General features: G+C 36.4%; 1 protein-coding gene across 2 annotated transcripts; it reads right to left on the reverse strand.

Moving 5' to 3' along the window:
• Window positions 1-1,528: 1,528 nt before the first annotated feature.
• Window positions 1,529-20,621, reverse strand: SEC8 (subunit of exocyst complex 8). Of its 2 annotated transcripts, none has more exons than XM_086674021.1 (27): window positions 20,359-20,621; window positions 14,767-14,840; window positions 14,254-14,466; window positions 13,275-13,448; window positions 12,938-13,042; window positions 12,443-12,552; window positions 11,446-11,619; window positions 10,070-10,229; window positions 9,877-9,983; window positions 9,253-9,563; window positions 9,004-9,167; window positions 8,723-8,838; window positions 8,057-8,121; window positions 7,244-7,371; window positions 7,106-7,155; window positions 6,757-6,857; window positions 5,884-5,996; window positions 5,610-5,717; window positions 4,632-4,829; window positions 4,313-4,398; window positions 3,888-4,083; window positions 3,702-3,779; window positions 3,164-3,265; window positions 2,957-3,031; window positions 2,504-2,599; window positions 2,355-2,404; window positions 1,529-2,098 (listed from the first exon to the last, which is right to left on the reverse strand). In XM_086674021.1, the coding sequence occupies exons 2-27, from the start codon at window positions 14,806-14,808 to the stop codon at window positions 2,011-2,013; spliced, it is 3,210 nt and encodes a 1,069-aa protein (XP_086530147.1). In that variant the 5' UTR covers window positions 14,809-14,840; window positions 20,359-20,621; the 3' UTR covers window positions 1,529-2,010. The 2 variants fall into 2 exon arrangements, with proteins under 2 accessions (XP_086530147.1, XP_086530146.1); XM_086674020.1 differs by lacking the exon at window positions 20,359-20,621 and adding an exon at window positions 15,226-15,709.
• Window positions 20,622-22,245: the final 1,624 nt, after the last annotated feature.

Genomic DNA, 22,245 nt, shown 5'->3' on the forward strand with positions numbered 1-22,245 from the left:
TTAAGAGAAAGGATTCCATGAGCATGAGTATTCTTGGATGAACTCTAAGATTCCAAATGTAAGCCCAGTCCCCTGCTTGGTTGGGAGATGGATGTTCAAATATTAGATGCTTTTATAGAGAGGAGACCGAGAATTCTCCTGAGTTTGACAGCAACCATTTCCGATGATCATGGATGGAACTCAGAGGAATTGTTTGAATTCTTGTCTGGACTTCAGGAGTGAAGAGCAGAGATAAGGCTGTAAGATTCCATGTATGATCTGGTTTGATGAGTTGGGAGACCCCAGGTGTATCCAAAAGTGGAAGAATGTAATCCAAATTCTGCCATTCTTGGGATCCACTTGTCCAACCAAATGTGAACCTTGGTATCGTCTCCAATTTCCCATATGATATGATTGTTAACTTTCTGCTGGTTTTTCTGTATAGATTTCCATAACCCAGAGGACATAGAGTATTTGTCTTTGATGTGTTTAACCTAAAGTGAAGAGGGTTTGGTTTTTATCTCCAATTGAGTTGCTTCTGAGAGCTAGGTTGTCCTTCTCAACATTTCTGAGGCCCATACCTCCTATAGATTTTGGAGTGCAGATAGAATGCCAATTTTTGAAGTATATTTTCTTCTTGTTGTTGGGGGGTCCCCACCAAAATTCTCTCTCAAGAGAAGTGATGGAGTTTTTAATCGAACTTTATGAATTATACTAATACATAATAGGCCAGCGCTTTGGGGAAAGCTAAATAGTTTCCGGGGTGTGAAATTTTAAAGGGAATATGTAGAATTTTAGAGATTTTCCGGGGAAATAAATTTTAAGGGGAAATAAAAAAAAAAACATTCCACCTCACCTCAATCTATCTCCACCTCACCTCACTCTATCTCCACCTCACCTCACTCTCTCTCCCCCTCACCTCTTTGTCTTCTCCGATTTGTGAAAAAAAAAAATTTGAGAAAAAAAAAAAATTCACTCTCTCTCAAACCCCTTCGCCGGAGTTTCTAGAGAGAGAGTGAAAAAAAAAATTTCTTTTTTAATGGTCGCCGGCCGGAAAATTTTCCGTCCGGCGACCTAATCGGAGAAGATAGAGGTGAGGTGGAGAGAGAGTGAGGTGAGGTGGAGAGAGAGTGAGGTGAGGTGGAGAGATAGAGAGTGAGGTGAGGTGGAGAGATAGAGAGCTGAGGTGGAGAAGTATTTTGCTTTCCCCCTAAATAAAATTGCCAAACAAAATTGACCAATTTTTGACCAAGTCTTCACACCCCGGAAACTATTTAGCTTTCCCCAAAGCGCTGGCCTACATAATATATTAACAAAGACAACCCTCAACTGGATGTAGAACTGAAATCTTAGAAATGTATAATTGTTGGAGGCTCTTACCAGTGACATTGTCTGCTTTGACAATTCACAGTCTCACGTATCACTAATTCACTATGATATGGTGCCTAAACTTTGTATCTCTCACATCCTCAAGGAAACTCTCACCTCTATTATTGCAGCTTGCCTGAGTCAACGCCCACAGAGGAATGAGAGCCCCATGAATCAAAACTTTCATCACAAATCTTGAATGGTTATTGAAATCTAGATCACAAAACTGAATGAATCGTTTCGAATATTCTGAACTCCAAAAACAACAAACACTCCCACTGGAATCACCCAATATAATATGTTACAATATCTTCATGGTTGTATGGCATTCTCGATTCAAAATCTATAACTATATCAACATTAAAACCCAAAATTAGCTCTTCACTGACCCCCATGAAGTAAACACAAACATAAAGCAGAGAAGATAGACAGTGAGTTGCCTCAGACTCGTATTAGTAGAAGATATAACTAATTGATGAGTTGAGACCTCAAACAATGTATATCATGCTTCTCTTTTTCTTTTCTCGTCGATAGCAATGATGGAATCCTATTTTCTTTTCACAAGTTTTTACCATCTCTCTTTCTGATTTCGATGATAGGGAGAGTGCCCATAATTCCTGTTCTGAATCATCAAAACACCTAAAAAGAACCTTCCAGGGGTTTTCAGTGAGACAAAATCTCAGATACTCGTTCCTGTGCATCAGTTGGGATCTCTCTGCCAGGTACTTTGACCTTTAGAAGACTCGAATACCTGTGATGGAAGGCAATGTGAAGAATTATTAGCTAAACTATTTCTGCGCCTCAGAAATACTACAATAGCTTTGCATTTTGCTCAACAAATTCTTTATTCAATCGTAAAATCAAAACACCGTATCTTGAGAATTTCAGATGTTCAAGAGCTTTTCTTTCTTAAAAGGTGTTTAAGTTGCGTCTTCAATAGACCTGTGATTACAAACAAGGGGATATGTGCCTTATAAAGCAACAAATGACAAAGTAGAGAAACTTACTCTGCAGCTGTGAACAAGTACTCATGTTCGGCAACAAATGCGAGCAAGGCCTGTAAACAGGAAACAGTTGCGTACAAAGATAATGAGCAAAAGAGAGGCGTGTATGTATGGGGATTTTGCTCTATGTTGCTGTGAGGCGGGGTATTTACCTCGAATGGCAAGTTCAGAAGTTCAAAATATGTCCTTACACGATCTAATCTCTGTTGAATAGCTTCACTGTTGATAGATGGGATTGCTGCTAGGGCCTGTTACAAGAAAACTTGTGAGATTTAAATCATTTTTTTGACAACATAGGATGTGTACTAGGGATCCATTTTCTTCTGCTTATTCCAGAATCCAGATTTACTGATTCTGGAGAAGCCAAATTAAGGATGTGTAGTGAGGCAAAAGCAACGGAGTCCACACCGATTTCCGGATAATCCACTATACCATTCTTCAGTTAAATATATAATTAACCACTTTAAGGGAAGGCTCTAACAGCCCAGTCAAATGTATTGACTCATACTTTAATGTCCTAGGTGAAGGTGCAGCATTTGAACAGAAGGGAAAAATTCTTGAATGTAATAGGATCGCCGATGCGAGTTCAAGCAAATAATAAAAACCTGTTCTAATGCGATGGAATTCCGGCATATCTGCTGAACCCCGAACAAGTTGATCGATTTCATATCAGCCAATGCCTGATAACATAATTTTTTTAATTGTCATCAGCAGTAAGTCCACAGGAGCGACAGATGCATCTATACTTTGTTCATAAAGCAGAAATGCTAAAAGATCTCATATGTCCCCAGAAATTGTTTATACATTCAAACCTTGATTGATGCATTCGCTGCAATTCCACATATTCCACCAAATATGTAACTCCGCTTGGCTTCTGCAACAAAAGGTGCCATTTCCTCATCCCTGCGTGCTATCTGTGATATAGAAAGGGTAAGCACTCGTAAAAAAATTCATTCTCTGAAAATCGCTTCAATAATCGAAATATGTACATATGTGCGCGTCTGTATGTGTTTGTGTGAATAGATTATGTAATCTAAGTCGTGTAGCATATAAATTCATTGATATCACTGAAGTTAAGGCGCATAAACATAACAACCCTGTGATTAGAGCAGTCAAACGTTTGGCAAACATTTTGTCAAAGAACACATAAACATTGACCTAAAAAGGATTCCACAAGCTCATCATGAGAAAACGTTTATGTTCACAGAAGTCGTACATTGAAATATCAATTTGTGGCATATCATGCTAATAAAAATTTACAACACGTAACTGAATGACCAACTCCACGAGTCAATCCACCCCTTTCCATTGAGCAAGAAGTGAAAGGGTTTAAATGGTGGAAAGACTAACCTGTGCTGTAAGGGAAATAATAAAATCATCCGGCTCTTCTGCATCTTGATCATCCAAATATTCCCTACTAGCCATTTCCTGTTTCAATTGAAAATGCTCATTAACTTCTTTAACTCGTATGGCAAATGCCACTTCCAAAGCACCTGTTCTACAGAAACATTTGAAATTAATGAAGGTGGCACGCACCTGCATATGAAAAATCGTCTCCAACTGCATCTCTATACGTAAAACCTTAAGGCAGTCAATCGCAAGTCTTCTATATTCATCAGCATATGATGCCAAATCCCTGGCAGGTGGGCTGCTGGTCTGTTTATGGTGATGAGCTTTCTTCTTGAGATTTTCTTCCTCCAACTGATTTGATGACCTTGATGCTTGTCCAAGCCTATTTGTTGCATAAAATGAACAACTCAAAACTGATTGTATTTGGTATTGTAACTTGTAAGTAATTTGTATTATGTGATAAAAGGAAGTAAATGATCAGAAATAAACTGCACGGAGATAAAATGATAACAAAATTCAGAAATCAAATGAATACTAGTTCCCAAGGGTAAGAACAAATAACACAATGAACAGCTACAAACAAAAATTCCAAGTAAGACGATATTTCTTGCCTTTCAATTGAGTCCGCTACGTACTCCAGTGAATCACTGAGAGAAGCCAGCAAAATGAGTTTGTTATCGTCACGGATTAAATTTTCCTGAAAAACAAGCGCAGATGAAACAAAAGGAATAGGATTAGCGGCTAAGAACTGTTTAGGGATTATAGGCTAGAGCAAACACTGATTTGACTTCAAAAGACTTTTTTAACAAGTATATTTAATTTCGGAAACTTCAACCACCTGTTTTTCATACAAGTAAGAAAAAAGTACACTTCCAAGAATACTTGCAATATAAGAGCTGCAATTGCCAATGCAACGACAATGACACTTACCTGCCTGATCGGCCGCAAATTTAGTAATAAATCACTCATTTCTATCTCAACTTCAACAGTTTCAGCATCAGTACCACTGTTTTCCAGGACCGAGTGACCAGATGAATTTGGCAAATACGCACTGGCCGGATCAACTCGCATGAGACCCTCAACGTCATGCCTTCCAATGAGCATATAACTCTGCTTCTCGAGAACTGCCTGGAAATAATCGACCAAGTATGGTGAATAATAAGAACGATAATACGAAACTCCAAACAGAAGAAATCATTCAAGTGACAGCTGTCCAACAAATATTCTCCATTTAACCATTTCTAATTGGAACACCTGCAAGAGCTCATGTATAACACTAGCTCACGTTTTTTTTTGAACGATTTGAATTAATAATGAAATGAATATGTTCTGACTCAACAGTCTCATTTAGTGACTCTTTATGCACATTAGTCTCGACTGAACTTGAGAACTACTAGTCAGTCTTACTCCTAGATTTTGCTAAACCAGATTCCCAAGAATGTATTGGTGATAAAACCACAAAAGATATCATAACATGTTCTTGACTTGGTTGAATAACAAAATCTGAAAGTGGCCAAAGTCATACTGTAATCCCAAACTCTTGGATTCACCAACTTTGAAAGACCACAAATTGAGCCTATAATATATGTGATGAGCATGAACAAAACATAATGCAATATGGATTATAAAATCAATTAAAATAAAATATTTGACAGAGGATTATGACAAAGGATTTAAGGAAAGCAAGTAAGTAAAGACCGAGGCTGAAGATACAAAGAGCTTGACAAAGAACATAATTCCATTTCCCGCCAAATCGAAATTGACTTCTAATTGGTGCCTTGACCAATGGTATAAGACTGCTGGAGTTGCGATTATAATATGAAGTGTATCTAAGGAACTAGAAAGTTCAACAGAAGCAAGAGACCTGGCCACTCCCACAGTAGAAAAGGAAACGAGAAATATGCTTGCCTCCATATATGATGTCCGGCATCTTTCGTAGGTCCGTTCAAGAAAAGTCTGGACGTACTTCGCAAGGTCACCAGCATATTTAGGCATTGCTTGAGCCCAACCAAGCACCTGCAGTCCATGATAAATCATTCAATCAGAAATTCTAGATCATACTCTAATAAGGATTCAAAAAAGGGAAAACACGATCTACTTTTAGGTCATAACATAATGGACCCATCATTGTAGTTTGAACCATAGCAAACACAAGTTTCTTAAGCAGGAGTTGTCTATTTACCTCCTTTGCTAAGAAATCAATGGCCAGCAGGCCTTGTAAGACAGGTCGCCCCTTCTCAATCAGTGGACTATAAGTAGAAGCAGCATGTGCTCGTGGTCGAAATGCAGCAGGACCTATAAAAATTTGGAAGAGTGGAGACAACAGGTGAAGAAGTTAGTACTTGAGAAAGGAAAATCATTGACCTACTGGGTTCCTTGAATGTGACGTTTACTAACATTACAATAACTGACTCGATAGTCAAAATAATCAGTGTTACAGTTGCCTATAGGAAGGAATGCAGTTTCGGTTTCTGTGGTAATTTCGGTAGGCATGGAAATAAAAATATCGACAGAAATTTTACGAAATTTATTTCCTTCACAAGGCATTGTTAAGAATAAACTTAGTTAAATTTCGGTTTTTGATGGAAATTTCGGTAGGCACGAAAATGGAAATATTTCAGTCATTTCGACAGAAATATTTCGAAATTTAATTCCTTGGCTTACAGTATGTTTAAATTATTTTTCTAATTGGATCCCGGTTAAAGTGCTAAGTGTTATTAAGATGGCTATATTTTTCATGTACAATCGATCTTTCAGTAAGATAAACAGAACTAAATTTGGATATCTTACAAACCGGATTTTTCTATAAGAAGATCCTGCAGTTTTATGCTTATGGCTACTAAATACTTCTATTATTCTTTTTCAAAAAATTGCGATCGCTAAAAATTGCCAAGACACTTTCTTTTAAGAAGGTTAATATAGCATAAAGTTCACCATTACCCAACTCTTTGTACGTACTCCTAACCAAAGTTCAGAGCAAAAAAATTAAAAATCAACTTATCAATAGAATATACATTTATATCTATATAATATATATATTGAGAAAGGTACGTACTTGATATAGCTTGCTGGACACTTTTACGATAATCAACAAACATAGTGGGCAGGAAATGATCCTTCAGAAAGTTCTCCACGAAAGCTAGCAATCCATCATTCCTGTAAATCCAGAAAGAACACAACACCATCATCAGAGTAGGATTCGAGACATAAAAATGAGACGTCTTAAGAACGGATACAATGTCTTATATTATACACCTATCTGTAACATCATAACAAGCACTTATCGTAATCTATACTCTACAGAAACAACTCATCCCTTCAGTAACAGAATTGACTACAAGATAGCAAGAAACTGTGAAGTTCAGTAAACAACTCTAAGAACTCATGAACAAGTGTTAGCGTACCCAAGCTGAGAATACTTTTGGGGGAGCAACGATGAGACCTTATCAGTAAACTGCAGAAATCACCAGACCAACAGGTAAGGGAAACTTAAGGGAAAGGAAGATAAACGATATGTGTAGAAATTGAAGTGAACAACAAACCTGAAGCACAGGTCGATATACTGCTGCTGCTAGATAGATTCCTTGCTCAGGAAGGACACCTCCAGTACCATAACCTTCTTGTTGTACACTTGTACCCCGTCTCCATCCTTGGCGAATAAGATCAGTTCCTATAAAGGATATAAAGGCTCGAGAAACTATTAGAGACAGAAATTAAGATAGGAATAGAAAACTTGAGGTTATCCGCAAGACAAATAAGAATGAAAGGGACAGAAAGAAATGTTTTTGAAATTCTTCACTGCAGAAAGGTTTTCTCAGAAAATTTAAAAGTCCATATCTTTCATTTAGAGCAACTCTAAGAACTTAATGCCATTCATGTAAAAAACTTATTTTAAAGGATACAAGTAGAGAACTATGCATGTACTCCTGATGTACTTCACAATCGACTATTGTTAGATTACAAACAGGCATTCAAGGAGAAATTTTGCTCATCTTACTCTGAAATGGAAAATTTGGTTCGGTGAAAAATAGTAGTTTGGAGCAATGCTCGATTTCAAGGAAATTTCTAAGAAATTGAGTATAGACCATGTAAACTGATATCTTGCACACTTCATCAGACTTTCTAAAAGCGTGCAAACATACATTTCGTACCAATATTAAGAATCATTCTTTACTTGAAAGGGTACATTATATATTGCAAATGATACTTTAAACTTTGACACGATACTGAATTACTGAGCAACAAAAATTATTCAAGGAAAACGGATTTTAACAATATGCATCTCTACTCACAAACCATAGAGAAAAACAACATGTGACTCCAAGAGAAGGAAAGAATAAATGTGCAATCAGTACCTTGGTTGGAAGCTGTTGTATCCGTAAAGCGAAAGGCAAAAGTAAGACCATCTTCTGAGCCATCCCTGTAACCCAAGAAATTCGATACAAAATCTAAAATCTGTAAGCATGGAAACAACTTGAAAATGGTGACTCCACCTATATAAAATGGTGCCTGAGTTGGTGAACTCACTGAAGTATAACTACTTCTTTGGGGCATGTACGTGGACCACAGTTTAAGACAAGTCAAATGAATTTTTGTGGGCTATCCAGTCCGAACATGTACCAGAATAGAAGTTTCAAAAAAAACATGTACCAGAATAGATATGACTTTAAATCCTTATGTTAAACCCTGAAGTCCTGAACACCTAGCGTTACAAGAGATTATTTACCTAGTTAACAACTTCGGTATTTGAATTTTTGCACATGTAGTAGGGTTAGGTATGCTAGTGATGTCAGGTTTTTTGAAAAAAAAAAAGCTCTAATGACCTATATTGCATCGAAACACGTAAGTTTACATACTGTCATGCATGTCCGCCAATGCATGTAATATAACTGGTATAAATGAAGGTATAACATAATTTACCATCCAATAATCATCTCATAGGTGACATTTTAATTTTGAAGGAGACTATCTGATTGTTATCAGATCAAACGTGAAACGAAAAAGCAAGAACTTGAACTTGCCTCTTTTCCTTGGAAGGACCCTTGTTAGCGAGCCTAGCTGTTTGTACAGCAGCATCTGCAGATGCAGCTTCTGGGGTTGCTCTCAAAATCTCACATATCACTTGTTGACATTCACTCTTCACAAACAAATAAACAAATTATAAAAGTTTACGGGAAGAGAGGTTTAGAAACTGTTTCCCCAAGAGAAATCACCATTATACGGACAGTTTAGCAGTTAAAAACAACATCATCACTTATATTAAGAAGATAATTCAGTGGAAAACGCTGAAAGTGATGAATACCTGCAAAACTGTCAAAGAGAAGCCCACACTGTAACCTCCAGTACTTTGAGATGATTCAGAATCAGGGTTCCAGTTCATGTCCCCATTTATTGACTTGGGTGTGCTCAAATCACTTTGTTGTGTTGATTTAGATTCCAGAAGTTCGCCAACGATAACATGGTTCTCTGCATATATTGTCCTTGTAATTATAAACCTCAAACAAACAAAAGAAAAAGAGCAAGCCAAAGATTTCTCATTATTGTATCTTACCAAGTATTCCAATGATATCATCCAAGACCGACTCCAGAAGTTCGTTGGCTACAAACTGTGCCGCCCCCGATGGAGCCATTGCTGGTGTGACTGGACTAACTGCTAATAGCGTGCCAGCCTTCTGTAGTATCCCATTTGAACGTTTCTGTTTCTGCAACTGGAAATTTTCCAACTTTTGTTTGAAGTTATGTAAACCTGGAGCTGCACTTCTCGATAACTCAATACTTCCGTGTTTTGATGAATTTATAGCACCCGCATAAGCTTTAATTTTAGATATAATAATCTCATGAATAGTTGGTCGCAATCTTTGGCTGTTTCAGAGTGAGATCGATACAGTTAATATTTATTTACAAATAAGTAATACAGCAGCCAATAGCAAGCAAGCATGCAGCATGCTAAACACGTAACCAACAAGTTATATTCTCAAATAGTAACAGTAGAAAACATAAATAGAAACAAAACAATTATAATGCAAAAATTCAAAATTAGAAGTACCAAACAAAATTAGGCAGCTACTCCCTTCGGTAGTCAGTTATGCCACTAAATCGACTAATTAAAGAAAATAAATTTCTTCCAGAGCATGCTTGAAATGAAACACGACTTGTTTTCAACCAAACAACGTACCAAATCATAGCACCAGCAGCTGCAACCTTTCCAAGCATAAAAAGGCACTCAACCATTGTCTGTAGATACTTTAGGTGAAGGGGAGCATCACTTTTTTTCACTGCTTCCTAAAACGAGTTTAATACCAGAAATCAGCTAATAGAGAAAAAAGTGTGTTACAATTGCAAAACATACACACTTCCTGCTGACATACAAGAAATTCGTTTGGAGTGGAATAGGCAAGCCACGTGGGAATTTGACGAGAAACAGCTTTGCCATCCTTACTATTACCATCTCCACCATTAACATTGTAGTCATAAGATCCATCGACGACTTCAATGCCGGTTTCGTCATCAGGACCATCAAACGATGAACTGATACCAGATTCAAGAACTTAGAGTCAACAGCATAATACGAAGATAAATTACAAATGTATGTGAATAAATAAAATATGCAATTCAACAAGGTCAGACAGAGCCTGTCATGTGAAAGTGTACGAATGCCTGATCTAAAGGGTCTCATTACAACGATCTAACACAAACATTAAATTAGTTTTACTTGGTAACAGGGAGCAGGTTAGAAAAGAAAAAGACACCAAAACCTTGTCTAGGTTTTTGGGTTCCAGAATCCTGCAGAAACGCAAGTTAAATCATTTAAATTCCCACATCCAATTCCATCTTATCCGTTCCAGGAAAATGGGAACCTCATGGAAGTTCAGTATTAACTCAATTTTCTCTTAATATATTACATCGAACTGACACCATAGTATCTTGGCAATTGAATGTGAAGGCCCGTTATCCTTCCAAGCGAACCTGTGTGGTAGAAGCAGGTAGAAATTTGCTATTTTGAACCTATGAATGAATATATAAAAGAAAATGATATGTACAAAGGGTCTCCAAGAAGGAGATTGAGTCTAGGTTTCCAAGATACGGCCTAAAGACCCCGCTCGGTAGACACTGCTCTTACTCTTTAGGGATCACTAACGAGCATCATCGTCTAGAAGAGATGAACAAGTCTCTATTAATCGATTCATTCCTCATTCCGGGGTTAAAAGACCCTCATTATTTTTATTTTCCTTTAAGAATATTTATTCTTATGATATTTAGCATATTATTAAGTCACATCTCTTCTTTTTTGCAGTTGTAATTGCATTTTATTTGATGATTTGTTAGTCCACAAGTAATTACGATTTATTCTCATTATATTGCACGTGCAATATAGTGGGAATGGTTTTAGCCGAGACAATACCCCAGTGAAATTATGTAAAATTATATGAAAGACCATGTGAAATGGAATATTTAATCCATAAATAATGATTAATTGAATCTTCAAAAGCACATAAGCATTTTTCTGAACGATTATGCATAATGCATTTCTTGTGCATTGGTGTAACACTCTTCCTAATGTCTATCTAAAAGTCAACGAGGATGACCCATGCATATGCATAATGCTGACGAAGGATTGTAAGAAGTGCAGAAATTAAACAAGTTGAGTAAAACTGAAAACACAGGGGCAGTAATTGGACAAAATCAAAAGAGAAAAGAAAGAAACGAGTCTACAGTAAGAGCAAAATAAGCGGTGTTGCCATACCCTCCATCAACAGAACCCACGTTATAAAACCCATCCCCAAGGCCCGGAACACCAAACTGGTTGTCACCTTTAAGTAATCTAGTTCTTCGAGACAGAGGATTATTCGTTGAAGAACCAACTGCTGTGGTAGTAGGAATGTCATCATCCTTTTCATCTATGCTCGTCACAGCTGAGCTGCAGAAGATGATCAGCTCAATAATACAAAAGAATATGCCGAAAGAAAAAAAACTTGAAAAAATGACTTTCGAATAATTGCACCATCACACAAATAATGACAAGACTCAGATGATGAACAGAAAACGTAATCATATACAAGAACTGCATAACTTCTAGTCTTCTAAGTATATATGGAAGAAAAAGAATAAAGAGAATAAGAAAATAAGTATGCTCTGAAGACTATAGTGGCCCTGATCAGAGAGTAGCATGTCAGAACCGACAGGGAACTATATGGGAAGTGAGGCTATTAATTTCAATAGTTAGTTAACTTAATTAACTGTAAGCTATGAATAAGAAAAAGACTAAAATATAGTGGTCTGTCAAACTAAATGCACGCAGGTCCATTACTGTATAGTTCACTTTCATTCTGTCACTTCTTTTCTGCATTTTAAGCTCAATCTGATACTTGATGACCTTAACCTTCCACCATGACAAGACGGCATATGTTTCTTATCTATTACGGTGAATTTAAAATTTTGACTGGGACAAATAAAGTGGGTCTTTAAGCAATACAATAACTTTCAGAATATAAATGACAACAGAATGCCCGAGTTGGATTAAATACTGCCCAGGGGGACATTTAAGTCTAATATTTTAGGAACTAGAAAAGGCTTTTGAATTATGTCCGAAACTGGCCAAGGAAGAGACATATCGAGGAAAGAAACATTCTGATGACTCGTCATGCATTCCAAAACCTATGCAGCATGAGGCCTCATATTCAGTGAAGATGATGATAATCAACAGTACATGGTGATAGTTTTTGCAATGCATGAATATGTACCTGTATTCACCCTTATTGTAGAGATGGTTATGCAATTCCTCCAAAACTTTATAAAATAGAGTTCCACGCAACTTCGTTAATTCAGAACGAACATCTTGCAAAGCACCAACCTAAAACCGCAATCCCAACATATAGATAATGTTTAAAATGCATTGGTTCATCCATATTTCCATAATTCCATTTATAGATAATGTAAATACATTGTTAAGAAAAGCATTTGTATGTTTCACATGGAACGTCTCAGTTTTAATTAAACGGAACATTAGGTTGACCTCTAAAACTTGAAGGGATAATGAAAAGAAACCAAAGAAGTGTCTAATTATAAAATATAATGGCAATACTTAGAAGTGTATGTGACCACTGCAATGAAACTCTTATTCCACAGTCTCAAAATAAAAGTAAGCTGTGATTGATGAAAGATTTACACAACTTTATAAGAATATACGACTTTGTAATGTCGCAGTAGTTGGTTGATCTCAAAAAATAAGTACTAACCGCTTGAAGACCCTCTCTCTCAAGCATCAATGTTGACTGGATATGTAATTGAACTGCAGCATAGAACTGCTTCTCGCCCATGAACTTCTCAATACGAGCCGGAACCTGCAACACATTTGAATATTTAATATTAACAACATTTTTAACTGCATGATGAAACGGTTTTGGTTTAAATTTATAAAGCATGCTAAGAATGGTAAATAAGAACCCAAGAAACGTGTTGAAAATTTAAGTGGGAAGAAATAGAAGCTTGGATCCATATTAAAAAGTTACTGAACCTGTCCGGGGCGCTTTATATTCAGAAAGAGAGAGAGAGAAACATATAGTATATACAGACCTTAGCTATGCCTTCAATTTGATCCAGTAGTGAAATTATGTGCCGCAATGTAACAGACCGAGACCATAACTGATGCAATTGTTTATTGCGGGTCCCGAGCCGCTTCTTAGAATCGGCCAAATCTACTTTTAACACTTTAATGCCCTCAGCAGATTCACTAAACAACCGCAAGATCTGAAAAGGTGTATAGAAAAATCAAAAAAAAAAAAAAGTTGAAATGAAATTGCAAGGGGTGTCTTTGAACTACGTCACAGAGTTACTCCTTCCTTTTCGTACTTTTTCTGGCCGTCTCAGATTCTAGTGCAAGGACACTTGGATATACGTAGTCGCCTCAGTGAACATGTTGTAAGTTTTTTTGTATGTACATATTCTGTGCACTTCACAGAGTGCATAAAAGGTCCTCTGGTTGACACATTTTATGTATATACAAAAGTAAGAAATTGGAACTAAAATAGAGACTCTAATAACTACGATAAAAGAATATGTGCGCATACGACTGTTTTTTAACTCACGATTCTGACACCTACTCCCGGTGCCGGAAATCAATACAAGTATCATGTTACATGGATTTGTAAATAGCTATCTTTCCTCTCTAGAACAGTAACCCTTTTCATTGTATTTAACATAAGGCTCCTGATTATGAATTACCCAGCTTTCATGGTAAGTAAGATCATAATCAAGGGAGTATTTGTGTTACCCTGTACCGTGAAGACTTCACAGCTGTATAAGGACTAAATATTGTACAAACTACTCGTCTTTCATTGAATTAGCTCATTAGCATGTAAATTGTAAAAAAGAAATTCTAACTAACATAATAATAATGTTAAACTATATTATATGAACAAGAGCCGGTGACTGCACTAGTCTAAATCATTCAATAAATTATGCGCACCTAGAATTATGGAACACAAGAATTTGATAAAAAATTTCAAAAGATTATGAAGATGTCAACGAATCCAAAAGGAAGATAGAGACAAACTTGGGAATAGTTCTGAATTGCTTTGTTGAAGCCACTATGATATGCATGCACAACTTCATCAACAACTTCTTCAACAACATCACTTTGTTCCTTCAAGAACTTGACTTCAGTTTCACGGTCCTTTGATGTCAAAATATGTACAACATGAGGTAACGAATCAAACCGAGCAGCTGCCCAGCTTTCATCTATTGATGAGAGCTCTTCTCTCAAATACTGCATTCCCATAAGGAAAAAAGAACAAAAATATAAAGCACAGGTCAAACAAAAGCAACGATGAAGAAACAACAGGAAGCAACAGCATGGACTTCTTCACCCTAAAATGTGATCAGTATAGACAAGAAGAACAAAGAAGAAATATTACGCATCTTTAAGTGTGTGTCTGTCAAGTACATCAGAAATGATGACAAAGAAAATACAATAAAATGTGCATTTCAGTTATTTACTACTTTCTAACATCCACAATTATGTATGCCTATATGTAAATTGAACGAGTAATTGAGCAAAGAAACTTACAGCTTTCTCAGAAGAAACAGGCAATCCATCAAAAATTCCCATTTCGAGTGATCAATCCACTTCAAATCATAAAACTACACAACAATAAGACAACAATTTAGATTAAGTAGGAAATTCAAAACTCAAAAGCAAATTAACCTAAATCCTACACAAACTAAACCCTAGATTTAACTACAACATAAAAACTCCACGAATTTACTTAAAACCTATCAAACTGAACTTAAATTCTAATGAAATCGAGAAATCAAAACATTACAACCAATCAGTCATCGAAACCAAAATCTATAAAACCGAGTTGAAATGCAGAACAGGACTATCGATCTCTTTTCCCGCGAGATCTGAATACAAGAGCTTCACGAAATTGGATCTAAGAGGAATAATTTGGTGATCAATAGAAAAGATCTTGTACTGTTGAGCAAACCTAGAGAGAGAAAAAGAGTATAGAGAGAGAGATCGTACCGATTGATTGAGCCAGACGAAACCGTCAAAGAGAAGGAAGAGAGAGAGAGAGAGAGAAGAAAGGAAAAATCAGATGAGAATTGATTTTATTTTCTTTTTCTTCTGAGTTTAATGGAAGACACAAATACGTGATCTTGTAATATTAATGAAACTTGACGTGATTCAGTGAATAAACAACAACAACAACAATCAACAAACAGTAAGAACAAATGATGATTGGATTGGCACGTGAGATTTAAGGACGAAGAATGAGAAAGAGAATTAGAAGGTGAATCCGAAATGAGAAATCCATCGTGGGGATGATTTTTCATATCTCGAGGTAAGTGAATGGTCAATCAATCAGAGTTCCTATCTGTCACAAGCTCACAGCTGTATGATTTTTGGTCCCGAGCATCTCCAATGGGACACTCTAACAAACACTTTATAAATCCTAATTGTCAAGTGTCAATAGAGATTTTCTTTCCTAAATGTCAATGTAAAGACACTTTAATTTGGTGGCCAATACGCGGACAACCGTTTTTCTTATATGGACAACTATCTTATGTGGACAACGCAAAAAAATTAAATTTTTATATGGACATCAGTTTTTAAGGGTACAACTTTCTATTATTTTCACTCAAGTCCTCTTAGAATCAGATGTATTATTCGATGACCTCCCTCTTTCTCCATAAACCCTAGGTTAGTTTAGTCTTCATCTCTTCTATTACTTGTTCTTCATCATCACTCAAATTTGTAGAGAGAGAAATTCCTTGGAGAAGCATTGGTGGTTATGGCATCAAACAAAGGCAAGGGAATTGTTGTAGAATCTTCCCAAAGACAAAGGTTAGAACCCTAAAACTCTAAAACCAACCATGAAGAAGAAGATGGTACTGATGGCAGAGAAAATCAGAGAAGATGTGGAAGACGAAGATGGATCTGTTGGTTCCGACTCTGAAAACAATGGTGAAGAGGAAGATGAATCTGGTACTTCGGGTTGTGCAAAAATATGGCATAACAGAACATCACTTGCGACGAAAATCTGGCATAATCAGAAAACTTGCCAAATTTTCGTCGCAACTTAGCTTCTGTTATGCAATATTTTCGTCGGTTTTCTGCGAAAATATGACATAACAGAAGCTAAGTTGCTACGAAAATCTGAAAAATTGTCCGATTTTGCCAGATTCTCGTCGCAAGTTATGTTCTGTTTTACCTCATCAATGTCATTAATGGCTATTATAGAAACGTCCGGAAAAACTTTTTCAGGTGTAGATTGAGGGATTTTGTCTTCTTCATCCATCTAGGGATTGATAAAAAAATGATAGAAACTACAATTTACTTTTAGTAGAAGTGAAGAAAGAAGAATAAGACTAAGAAGAGATTTTGTCTTCTTCATCCATCTAGGGTTTAATAAAAAATATGGTATAAACTACAGTTTACTTTTAGTAGAAGTGAAGAAAGAAGAATAAGACTAAGAAGAAGGAAGAAGATGAAGAAGAAGACAATTTAAATTTTCAATCTTTAACTATTATTTTTGTTAGGAGTCCACATGTTACTAATTATTAGTATTTAAGACTTTATGGAGTTGTTCCCTTATTAAATCAAAGTCAACTAAGTCAAGAATAGTTGACTCGCATCGGGCCCGAAAATAGTTGTCCATATAAGAAAAACGGTTGTCCGCGTATTGGCGACCTTTAATTTTTGTTGGTCTCCAATGGAGATCTCTAAAGTCTCTACACTTAATACATATGTCCCTCTTCAATCCAATAGATAAAAAGTAGTTGAAATGTAAGATTTTCTATTGGTTGGAATTATAAAGTAACACTTAGAGAGTCTCAAGTAGACACTTTCATTTTAGAGTTTCTCTCTCTAGATATTCTGTAATAAATGTGCCCAGCTTATACAAGAGTGTCTAACAAAGTGTTCCATTGGAGATGGTTTTTTATCAAAAACTTCAAAAAGTCATATGTGACACTCAAAGTGTTAGAGATTGAGTGTCCCATTAGAGATGCTCTAACTCAATCTTAAAATCTTAAGTGTCACCTAAGACTTTAGAGTTTTTTTTTGAAAAAAAATATCTCCAATTCAAAACTCAATTGAGATCTTAAAATGATGTGGAATCATTAAGTTTTAAGATGTCTCAACTAGAAACTCTATTTTTTAGATCTCTTTTGAGAGTCTTAAGTGTCCTAGTCATCAAATTTAATTTTTGGACCAATAGAAAGCTTTTCTTTCTCAATCACTTTTTCCTATTAAATGTATGTGTGACATGTGTATCTATTAGAGTTTTTTTAGAGTGTTACATAGGAGAGGGACTTGAACTAGAGACACTCAAGTTAGCCACATAGGAAAGAGCTCTCAATTAAGACTCAACACATAAGCTAATTAGAGTTTTTTTTTTTTGAGTTTTGCATTGGAGATGCTCTTAGTCCTCGTATGTGGGTCAATAAACCCGCTAATTTGATTCAACAATGATGTTGTGCCCGACCCCAATCTCGGGTGAAACCCGGCGTGGTGCCGTGGCTCGCCAGCCGGGCATAGCATCTAACGTGGAAGCCAAATTGAGAGGATTTAAAGAAGTTTCAGATCTGCTCCTTTAAATTTAAATTAATTACAATAAAGGACTTCCCACTATCCATTAGAACAAGGGAGATGTTAGAGTGCCCAGCTCGGTGCCCACTAAAATGGGCAACTGACGTGGATTCACTAAAAAAGACGTAATTTTTCAAAGTTTGACTACAGTAGGGACCGCTTTTATTTCTAGATGAAAAAAATTGGACATTTTAGCAGGGGCGGACCCAGAGAGGGACCCGTGGGGGCACGTGCCCCCACGCGTCCTGTGTCTAAAGTTATATAGTTTTCCCGAATAGAACCATTATAAATACAAATAAACCCTAGAAATAACAATAAGTATGGGATGGTGTAGTGGTAATAGAGTAAGGTGATGGTTTTAGAGACCCGAGTTCGAGTCTAGGAGCCTTTCATTTATTGATTTTTTGGTGGGTAAATTCTTGTATGCCCCCTAGTTTTCAATTAGCTGTCATATTAACCCAATGTTATGCCACTTTGACCCCTTTATTTATAAATCATTTCATCTTTTTGCCTTTATTCTTTGTAAATTCACTATTGACTCCCGTAATGTTGTTAGAGCTCGTTTTCTTCGCACTACCATTTTATGCCTTCTTTTTAATTCATTTTATATATATAATTTTTTTCTCGACTATTTTTCTAAATTGCATGTGTGTTAGTTTCTAACTATTTTCTAAAATGAGTTTACACTCACTGTTTCATTAACTTCTTTATATATTTCAAATTATAAGACTACTTATTTATATTGGTTATAGTCACATAACTCGCAAGTAAATAGTAGTTGAGTTGGCTTAGAACTAACAGTAATGTATAAAATCACTAGCTCGGACACACATCAAGATTTCTAGACAATTTACAACATATTATAACTAAAAGCAAGGTCGACCCAAACATTCCGGAGTCCCCAAGCAAAGTTAAAATTTGTGTCTCTAATATAGTGCAAATTTAAAAAAATAAATAAAATTTCTAACAGTGCTTAGAATAAGAGGAATCGAACCACTGACCTCTTACACAAAACACATGCTCTTATCCATTAAGCTACATGTTAACTCTAGTTTTAAATATATTTGAAATATAAAATCATTTTGAAAATATCATACGAAATTCAAATTTTGAGGCCTTTAACTACGTTGCGGCCCAAAGCGACCGTTTTAGTGGCTTTGGGTCTGTGCCGTCTCTGACTAAAAGTGCCCCCACAAAGAAGATTTTCTGGGTCCGCCACTGCATTTTAGTGGGCATTCTAGCTGGGCACTCTGTCATTTCCTTAGTAGAAATCAGAAAAGAGATTCTCATGGAAAAGAGAACAAGCAGGTCTGGTTTTTGGGCTTCTTAAAGTTGTGTTCTTCTTCATCCAATATTGAAATCCAAGGGTATTGGTCTTTTAATCGATCAAATTTCTCTATGTGTATAAATCGATCTAGGGTTTCTTCCATTAAATTGAAATCAGGTTTTTACCATTCCTTCTCTCTCTACAAATCTTGATGATTTTCTCCTACAAATCTTGATGATTTGTTCCTCGTATCTAATGTGATTTAATTTCATCGATACATCTTTTTTTGTCCAAACTCCGACGGCTAATCCAACAGCATAAGGTGCTCTTAATGATCATTTTCAACATCCTACTCCAAGAAGTACCCACACGGCACTGAAATTAAATCACACATTATTTGATGACTGTTGAGGGTAAATATAGCAAACACCTTCCAAACATATCCAAATAGTGGTAACTTAAATAGCATGTTTTTACATTATCTTCTCCTGCCTGATTTTTTACATTATTCAACAACACTAATGGTGTGTTTGGTTGCAGGATTTTTAAGTAGGATTCCTATCAAAAGTGGAATTTGGTAGGAATCATGAATCCTTGGTCTGTTTGGCTACCAAGAATCCTATGACTCTTGAATCCTAAGGATTCCTAATTCCAAAATTTGTATTGGACCAAAATCCCACCCTACCCCCTAGGATTTGCTAGGATTTTGGATTAATGAACCTAAATTTCAAACTTAAAATCAACAAAAAAATATTCCCTTTTACAAAATCATAATTTTTTTTCAAAATCATAATTTTTTTCAAAAATCATATTTTTTCTAAAGACGTTTAAAAAATACTCAAATAATTATAAATCATAGGATTCTTAGTTACCAAACAAACCAAAATATATTACTTGGATTCATGAATCCGTGGAATCATGAATACCAAGGACTCATGAATCCGCGGATTCATGATTCCGCCATCCAAACACACCATAAGCCAAAAATAGAAAGAAAACAAGAAAGCAGGATCTATCAAGACATAGACACCCCACACAAATAAGTCAAACACAAAGGCTCAAAGTGAAAAACAACCATAATTACCATAGGTTGTTGCTCTAGATTGTTTTTCTGTGGCAATATTTGGATATTTGATCCCATTTCAGACAAATTTCAAACATTTCGTTTAATATAGGAAAAGATCTAAACAAAATCAGTAATATGACATGTAATTACAACAATCTTAAATCATCACATTAGAAACTATGAAAAATTAAACAAGTTTGGATTCAGAGAGAAAGAGGGATGGACGGATAACCTGGAAAAATCGGTAACCCTGTATTCATACTTATAGAGAAATAGAGAAAACCTCGTTTGATTTGAACTTGATGAAGAAAGATGACGAAGAAGAACCTCGTGTCCTTGCTATGCATGAACAATGAAACCCTAGGTCACAAAGGGAATGAGGTGATGAAGCAAATGTCGACCTGCTCATTCTGATTGGGTTGAACCCATTTTTAGGGTAAGTCCTTCATTGTCATTAATCGAAATTTAAAGGACCAGATCTAAAAACTCTTGAAATCCTCCCAACTTGGGTTTCACGTTTAGATGTTATGCCCCGTTGGCGAGCCACGTCAGCACGTCGGGTTTCACCCGGTATTGGGGTCGGGCATAGCATCATTGTTGAATTTGATTAGGGCCACCGTTTCGGGAGCAGAAAAATTTCCGGGAAAGACGATGAAAAACAAAAAAAAACTCAAACCAAATGCACCTTATCTCTCTTTTCTCTCTTCTCCGACCGACCCTCTCTCTCCGCGCACCACCGTCAGTCTCTCTCTCTCATCTCTCTTCTCTCTCTCTTCACAGTCTCGCTCTCTTCTCCGGCCGACCCTCTCTCTCCGCGCACCACCGTCAGTCTCCCTCTCTCATTTCTCTATCTCTCTTCACAGTCTCGCTCACTTCTCAGTCGCTCTCTCTCCTCTGTCCCTTCGCCGGAACCCTTCATCTGGAAATCAGACGAAGGAAGGACTCCTTCGTCTAATTTTCCAGACAAGCTTCGACTGGTTTTGCCAGATGAGGGTTCCAGCGAAAGGGAGTCCCCTTCGCCGGAACTATAAAAAAAAAGAGGAAAGAGAGAGGAGGGGATATATGACCGGACTTGTTGTCGCGCGGGAATAATGATTGTTGGAGTTGATGTTGGTGAGAAGGTGGAAGAAGAAAATCAAATCATAAGAAGTGGGTAATGTTTGGAGGAAACAAAAAAGAATTTGTTTCCACCCAAAACTGTCTTTCTCCGAAAAATATCCTTACTTCCTCAAAACATCGACCTTTGATTAGATGTGATAAGCACGGTAACTGTCGAATTACTACTAGATTAAAGCCCGACAAAATATCTAAAACTCGACAAAATTAAATGCCTTAAAGCCCACAGAAATTACTTCATTTATACCCAAATTTAATATTCTTATATTCCTGAATTTGAATTTTCATGGAACCAAACTTGGAACCTCCGAATTCCGAAGTAGATTTAGTAGAAACTACTTTACTTACTCAGTGGGCTACCTGTTGTTGGCAAGAGAGTTGGATTACTGAGTGACGTTTAGGCAGTAGAAAAATAGGCATGAGTACAAGTTTGGTTATAGAGCACACTGAATTTGGGTGGAAAGTGGATTTAGAGGGAACCGGCATACATGACTTGGTTGATCCGATTTGACTTAGGAAATGATATATCTTGTCTTTATCACCACCTTCGACTACTATCATTTTTTTCTCTACTTATCTTCGTCGTTGTATTTCATCAGCTTCATCTTTCTGAATACAAATAAAAAGAAATCAATTTTTTCGTTCAAATATCTCCTGACCTTAATGTTGATCACTTACTTTTTTCACAACGTTAGACAGAATTGAGATAGAAAGAGTTTAAGAGGGAGAAAGCGAAACGTGATCATGGTAGTTCACAACGAAATCGAAAAAAGGGTAGAAGAAACTAACCTTTTGAAAATTTCTGACTTTAAAAAATTAATTCTTTTCACCCAAAAATTCGTGTAATCGATCGTAACGAGGTTATAACCCATACCGACCAGAGGCAAAGAGTTCTATAGTCCCAGTCGTTTGAGACAAGTTCGGGAGGTGTAATCTTAACTACTAAAGTTGGGAGATGTAATCTCAGCTCTTGGAGATAAATTTGAAATTTATAATCTTAGTT

Source organism: Eschscholzia californica, unplaced genomic scaffold (genome assembly GCF_041429995.1).
Source record: "Eschscholzia californica isolate CP2 unplaced genomic scaffold, dmEscCali1.0.p SCAF_4, whole genome shotgun sequence".
Lineage (NCBI taxonomy): Eukaryota > Viridiplantae > Streptophyta > Magnoliopsida > Ranunculales > Papaveraceae > Eschscholzia > Eschscholzia californica.

Coding starts and splice junctions, on each gene's coding strand:
- SEC8 (XM_086674021.1), bottom strand. CDS start 14,808: ATGGGAATTTTTGATGGATTGCCTGTTTCTTCTGAGAAAGCT. Junction 8,122..8,722: donor GGTCCTTCCAAGGAAAAGAG/GCAAGTTCAAGT, acceptor CTTGGGTTACAG/GGATGGCTCAGAAGATGGTC. Junction 7,156..7,243: donor TATATCGACCTGTGCTTCAG/GTTTGTTGTTCA, acceptor TGATTTCTGCAG/TTTACTGATAAGGTCTCATC.